At 32.9% G+C, this 7380-nt stretch overlaps 1 protein-coding gene across 3 annotated transcripts in view; it reads left to right on the top strand.

Annotated features, from left to right (window-relative positions):
• The first annotated feature begins 2683 nt into the window (after positions 1–2683).
• LOC111410435 (protein trichome birefringence-like 16) overlaps positions 2684–7380 on the top strand; it is a 9328-nt gene continuing 4631 nt past the window's right edge. Inside the window, exons 1-2 of one of the 3 annotated variants that reach the window (XM_023040767.1) lie at positions 2684–2868; positions 3762–3974. In XM_023040767.1, coding sequence (XP_022896535.1) covers positions 3821–3974 — 154 coding nt within the window. In that variant the 5' untranslated portion in view covers positions 2684–2868; positions 3762–3820. The remainder of the gene's footprint in view (positions 2869–3761; positions 3975–7380) is intronic. The other 2 variants (XM_023040759.1, XM_023040777.1) reach the window with 2 other exon arrangements.

Below are 7380 nucleotides of genomic sequence, written 5' to 3'. Positions count from 1 at the left end.
GAGTTCAGAATACTAATTTTTTTTTTCATAGTTGAAATCACATATAGTCACAGTTTTGGATTGTAATGCAAATATCACAACTTCAGTCACAATTTAGCCTGCTGAGTTTTTCCATAACCATCTAACGTTAGGATAAATTTTAGATCACAATCCAATAATAACTCAAGTCACATACCAATAGTTATGGTATAACATCCATATCACACTCAATTTGATTAGTTGACAATACAAAAACATTTCACAAATTGAAAAATATTTCGGTCACAAATGTTCGGAAGGTCAAGTCACAACCGAATAAAAATGGAGGTCACATTTGCTGAAGATACTCAATTAAAATTCAAACAAATCGCGCTACAAACACACTCCATTCAATAGATAAACTCACCCAAAGTCAGGTAAAAAAAATCGAATACATTCGAAATGCAACTTAGCCACCAAATGGACTTCGATAAAAAAAAAATAATAATAATAAAATAAAAATAAAAATTAAAGAATTAACAGTGAATTGATTTACCTTCTTCAAATTCGATTTTTCTTTGGACCCCGAATTTTTTTTAATTTTTATTTTTTGGGGTAGTTCGGGTCTCTTTCTATCGTCTCTCCTTTTATCGGTCTCGTCTTTCTTTTTAAACCAATCAACACTCCTTGTTTAAACCACGTTGATGTAGATTTGTACATATCTAGGGTTCATAAACTATGTAATGGGGAAAAAGGGAGAGAGTGACGATGATGAACGAATGACGTCATACAATTGAGAGAATGACATTGAGGAGTAAAAATTATCGATGAAGAATGTAGAGGAGGTTTCGACGTACATTGGTGAACGTGGAGGAGCCGATGTGGATGATTGAGAATCATGAAGTTTTGGGAAGTTTGGGGATATTTTCTTTTGAATAATTTTTCTGACTTCCATAATTAATAGATATGATATTAAATTAAATTTTACTATTGATACTAAAAATTAAATTATGACTTTATTTTTGAATAAATAAGTTAAAACTTGATTTTTGAAGTTGAAAGTTAAAAATCATGTGTGGGTATAATTATTCGTTATTTCAGATAATATCCTCAGTCTTTCTATGCAAAATTTTAATTAACAGAAAAATATGAAAAAATCCGAACATACAAACACAAAGATGAACATAATTCGATTAACAAAGAGAACTTTACATGAACACGTTATCATGTTACACCACATCTGAAACTCGATGCATTCTAAAATCAAGAAATCCACATTACAAACAAGCTTATAAGAAGACAAAATGGGGAAAAAATGTTCCATTTAATATTCACATTTTCTTTGATTCTACTTCGAAAAACTCGCTTTTTTTCCCCTCTAGCTTCCGATATCTTCATTTGTGCTTCTAATCTCTGCTTCCCATCCCTTGATATGTAGTATTAATCTACTAACCTCTAATTTTAATGCTTGCATGCACCTCAACAACCTAAGAATTACATGCTTTGACTGCTTACATTTAGGTGGGTCAAATAAAACAAACTCACCGCAACTATTTTTCTGTAAGAATCAAATTAGGGTTCTTAAGACCCAAAAAAAAAAAAAATAAAATAAAATAAAATAAAATAATTAGAGTATGTAAGGATGGGAATACATGTCGTCTACAAATAAAAAATATTCTTGCTATAGAGACGAAGTTGACTAATTTTTCAAAGGTTAAAAATAAAAATCGGATAAAAGAGGTTGAGAAACGTATGCTACTTGCCTAATGGCCGAGGACAAATACTACAATTTATCCTTCATTAATTTATCAAGCTATGAAAAACTTTAATTACAAAATTATTCAAAGTCATTATTTTTTTTATTTTATTGAAATTTGTTTGAAATTAACATGGAGAATGCTGTGCGTACAAAAATGTGGATAACATAATGCCACATACAACACACAGTAGCAGGTGGAGGATTTCTTTGACATTTTTAATCGGAGTAATACTATTTTTAATCGCTCACTGTCATAATCGTCTTATGTGGTATACATATGACAATTAGTGATTTAATATATTAATGTAGTGATTTTTTATTACTTTATTCAATAAATCACTAATTATCACATGTATGTCATGTATGGCTACTATGATAGTGAGCGACTGCCAATTGCATGATTGTTATTATAGCAACTTGAGGTCCACACATTATGAGTATCTAGTGGAATTCTGTGAGCTATTTTTCTGTACGAATGGCTTTATACAATTATTAGTCCTTGTTTGAACCACATTATTTTCATAAGAATACATTTTTAAACATTGTATTGATATGAAATGTTTGGTTAAAAAATAAGAAATTTTTTTGAATTTACATATAATATTATTTTATTGAAAAATATGTGATTAAAATTATGTCTAATAACTGTTTAAAAATATTTTTTTCCCCAAAAAATGTGATTCAAACGGAGCCTAACATTTATAAATTCAATTTTAAAATTAAAAAAGTCAACCCCACTGAGATATCCCCATTATTGTAAGGATTAAACTACCTGTACTTACAAAGCGTACACCTTGATTACACCTCCCTATTAGCCAAAAATCTAATAGTTGATTAGAAAATGTGTTGTCAAAATCAATGTACCAAAATTTATCAATTCACGTGATTGTAAATTAGTGTGTCAACGTTTATGTACACGTAGAACGGTCCTTATTGTAAATTCCACCAAATCTTGAACGGTACACTCCCACGGAGGATCAAGACTCCCTATCGTATGCCAATCCTCTACATCACATCCGTCACCCAAAAAAAAAAAAAAAAACCATATTCATGCCCAGATTTGCATATGCCTATAAATATACAGATCTGTCCGCATTCTTAACGAAAAGGTGAAAAGGGTCCGGCAGATCTACGATCATTGAGAACTTCAGGTGATTATAAATACATAATGATTTCAAATTGTTTTATTATGTGGGCTTCCATTATCGACATTTAAAATATTCCTAGTCTTATTATTTTGTGGTAATGCCTCACAATGGCTTTATAATCTGTTTGGAATGTTTATTTATTTATTTATTTTTTAATGCTTACGATGTCATATTTTGATATTTTGGCTATGTAAAGTAACCATTGCTTGTTGTGGTGTTCGCGATTGCATTCTATCTGGGCGCATTTGCAGAGAAATTGCAAGATTCCAAATTTTCATAGGCATAAGCAGTAGATTCTAGTTATAGTAATTCGTGATCACATTTGCGAATGTAAGCAATTGTATCTGTTGTGGTCAGTTTTTATTTTAAGTGATTATTTGACAGTGACATTTTATTATTTATGGAGAACATGGAAGATACGTGGTTAATTCAGTTGACGTATCTTGTTCTAATAATCTTACTTTTTTAAAGAAAGGAACGAAGGAAATTTGATCCAGTTGACCAAAGTTCCACTTGATATCATGGAATTGAGGCACTGATGGTGACACTGAAAAATGAGTTACCTAAGCACATATGATAACTATGTTTTATTTTCAATATTTTTTAAGATTAATACTTGGAATTTCATTATATTATTCTGTTTGATCCATGGTAACATCCAGGGAAAGATCTAATGAAATCAAATGCTTTGCAGTAGGCCAGGCCTGCGTCTCCTTTTAATCTGTTATAGTAATATCACGTTGGTCTAGTAAATGAAAGCTTCTTTTGCTTTTGTATGAATGCTTCTTTAGATGTATGCAAGATATACTCCAACTAGTTTAATTGTCTTTTGATTAATATATCCTCAATTGGTGTCATAGCAATCATTCACTGTATATATGTCCATGTCCCAGCAGATAGGTGCTACTAAGGTTTGACACTGGGTCTCTGTTGTTTACGAAGCGCTAATAAAAATATGAAAGGTGGACATCTCAATAGATTCTTTGGACGGCATTCTTGTACTTTGGCTGCTCTTGTTCTTACCACTATTTTTCTTTGGGCTGGCGAGAAAAACCCACTTTTTATCAGTCTATTATCATCCGAAGAGCAGTTAAAAATGTATTCCCCAGGTATTCACTTGCAATATATTGATACTAGCCCTTTTTCTTTTCTTTAATAATAGCAGTCAGAACTAATACAAACTAAACTATGTTAATCGTGATCAACTCAATTAGAAACTGCTGAGTTTGCATCTGCCAGGTTCTAAACAATCACTTGGTTGAAATCAGAAGAAATAAGAGAACTTTTCTTCTTGGTCAATGAACATATATTATCAACATTGTGGAATTAAATGAAAACAATGCTTTTGTTAACTTTTTGCTGTTTGCCTCTCCATGAAAAGGGTGAAAAAGTTCTACTACTGGGAGTGCTTGATTTAGTGATATTGATGGAAATCCTGGTGGTGATATATAGTTGGAACATTTTCCAGTTGAAATACTTATTTTAGAAAATATAATAGGATTTACATTTTAAAGTGTTTTATATTATTTCTTTAGTTGTTTGCCACTTAAATTATGTTATTTGAAGCCCTGCATAAAGAGGGCATATGCATTGTAATACTTAGTCTTGATTATTGAGTAAACTCATATTTTCTCCCTCTCTCCTCAAGTCTTATTCTTGTTCGTTGCGTTCCACACCGTATATTACTTTGGTTGTTTGAGGTTATTGACATTATTGTAAAGATAAATTTGAACAACAAAAATTTCGATCATATTTCGTTTAGCATCATGCTCAAATTGAGAGGTCCCCCTCTCAGCAAACTCTGACTTGGTCCACTTTGTCAATCTATGTATTTTAATAATTAATATAGCATTTTGGTACATGATATAGAGTTCATGTGAACGTATTGTGCTCTACTGCCTCCGTTTGGTCCCCATTATCTGAAATTTTTATGGTTGGAATAATGCTTTTTTTTTTTGTTTAAGTTTGTATGGTTAAAAAAGAAGAAAAAATCTTAGGATTATATATAATATTATTTTATTGATAAATGTGTGGTTGATAAGAAGAGAGAAAAATGAATTATAATTTTAATGAGGTCCAAACAGGGGCAAACTTTGGTCATCAAGCAACCCCCACCGATAACAATTAATTTTTCATTTGGTTGCCATTTCACTAGGAAGTCAGGTCCATTGGCTTTAACTTAAAGGGATATTTGCAGTTATCTTTCCTTCAAAATTACCTTTTGACATTCTGCCACGCATTTTATATAATGTGATTTAACCACAAGCATATGGTGTCAAGGTTTGTAGTAAAGTAAAGAATTGAAAAGTGTCGAATCCACAGGAATTAATATTCGAGTTCCACTGAGTATTATAATTATTTCGATTTTCACTTTATTTAGACAACTCAGACTTAAAATGATGTTTTTGTACTAACCAAATGTAAATGAAATAAAGAATGGAAGCTAAATGAAGCTATTTCTAAAGATCAATCAGGTTATGGTTGTCTAGGGAATGATTTCACCGTATTATTGGCACGTCTCTCAACCTCTATAGCTATTTCCATAAACTTTTTCTCAATTTATAGTCAAGAACCCTAATTTAATTCTATTACCTCTCTCAAGCACCAATAGCACCTATCTCTATATTTTTAACCCCAATATCTCAATTTTGAATTAAACATATAAAGATTGTGAAGCTCTTGGTTCCTTTTTCACCCTTAAAGATTCGCACTTTCTCTCAAAACCTACGAATCTAGGTTAAGTTTTTCTAGATCCCGCCTAAATTTCCCTCTCTCGAGTATCAAATTTAAAGCGTCAATTCATTTAATTGGTGATCGGGCAATTGAAAGCATTAAACAGGAAACGACATAAATGAATTCTGGAAAAACTAAAAGAAATAACTATATTGGAATCAATTCATGTCTCAAATAGGTTATATCAACCCTAAATCTAAGAAATTAGTTCATACTTGAATCAATTGACATGCGAAACATGGGGAAGGGTCAAGGGATAAGGAAAAACTAGTTTACGTGGCCTGTTCTTCCCCAAAATGGTCGTCAATCTTGATGCAATTGAATTTCTCCTCTTTGCCTCTTGATAATTCTTCACTTTCACTCTCCACCAGATTTTTTTCAGAAAACAGCCTGCCTTCTAGGTCTTCATCTTGGTATTTATATTATCTAGAAGTCTTGGATGGTTAGGGAACGATTTGGGCCGAGTTTTAATTAAAAAAAATGACATTTTCCTGAGTTTGGGTTCGGCGCTGCAGCGCCGCGATATGATTGGGTTCTGGCGCCATGGCGCCAGCAGTTCTACCTCTCTTCATGTGTTGGGTGCCATGGCACCAACAATTCTACTTCTTCTTCGACTGCTTAGGTGCCGTGTCACCAATTTCAGCGCCGTGGCGCCTACTAAACTGCTTTTTCTCTTAAATTGCTCATTCTCCAAGCCTATTTTCCATTTCAATCTTCTTCTTTTCTCTCCTATTCATGCTCCATTCTTATGATCAACTTGTAGATCCATTACAAGCTCCAAATTGTGGCGTTTTCCCAGAAGGGATAAGGAAACACTAGTTTAAGTCTCGTGTTCTTCCCCAAAATGGTCGTCAATCTTGATGCAATTGAATTTCTCCTCTTTGCCTCTTGATAATTCTTCACTTTCACTATCCAGTGTTCAGCAGATTTTTTTCAGAAAATGGGCTCCCTTCTGGGTCTTCATCTTCGTATTTATATTATCTAGAAGTCTTGGATGGTTAGGGAACGATTTGGGCCGAGTTTTAATAAAAAAAAATGACATTTTCCTGGGTTCAGGCCGGCCCCGCAATATGATTGGGTTCTAGAGCCGCAGCGCACAAGGGGCGCCAGCAATTCTGGGCACCGCAGCCCCAACAGTTCTGCTTCTTCGACTATGTGGGTGTCGTGTCGCCAATTTCGGCCCCGTGGCGCCTGCTAAACTATTTTTTCTCTTAAATTGCTCATTCTCCAAGCCTATTTTCCATTTCAATCTTCTTTTTTCTCTCCTATTCATGCTCCATTCTTATGATCAACATGTAGATCCATTACAAGCTCCAAATTGTGGCCTTTTCCCAAAAGTTGTCTAAACTACAAAACAACACGAACAAATATATCAAAACGTTCAAAAGTGCTCAAGAACAAATCAAAAACTCGATTTAGAGGTGTTAGTTTAATGATTGAAGTTTAATGATTAAATTACACTCATCACATTCTTCATTAAATTGAATCAAGCTTCCTAGTCTTTTTTCTTGGTACGTTTGCTCATGGTCTATTCCTCTTTTAACTGAAATTAATTTTGGGTCTTGTTCTCTATTTGTCTAAAAATGATTTTGAAACTTTTTTGGTGTACTCAATTCATAAGTTACATTTTTGAGGTTTTAAAGTTTGTCTTCTTTTCCATTTCTGGTTTCAGTTTATATTTGAGTTCCCTTCCCTGTGAAACCACAGCAACATATGTTTTTTTGTGTTTGGATAATCTTCGTAAAGAAAGCATCTGGGCAAATGTTTATATATTTTCAGTAA

Source organism: Olea europaea, chromosome 2 (assembly GCF_002742605.1).
Source record: "Olea europaea var. sylvestris chromosome 2, O_europaea_v1, whole genome shotgun sequence".
NCBI classification, from domain to species: Eukaryota; Viridiplantae; Streptophyta; class Magnoliopsida; order Lamiales; family Oleaceae; genus Olea; species Olea europaea.
This window is presented reverse-complemented; position numbering and strand designations above follow the sequence as displayed.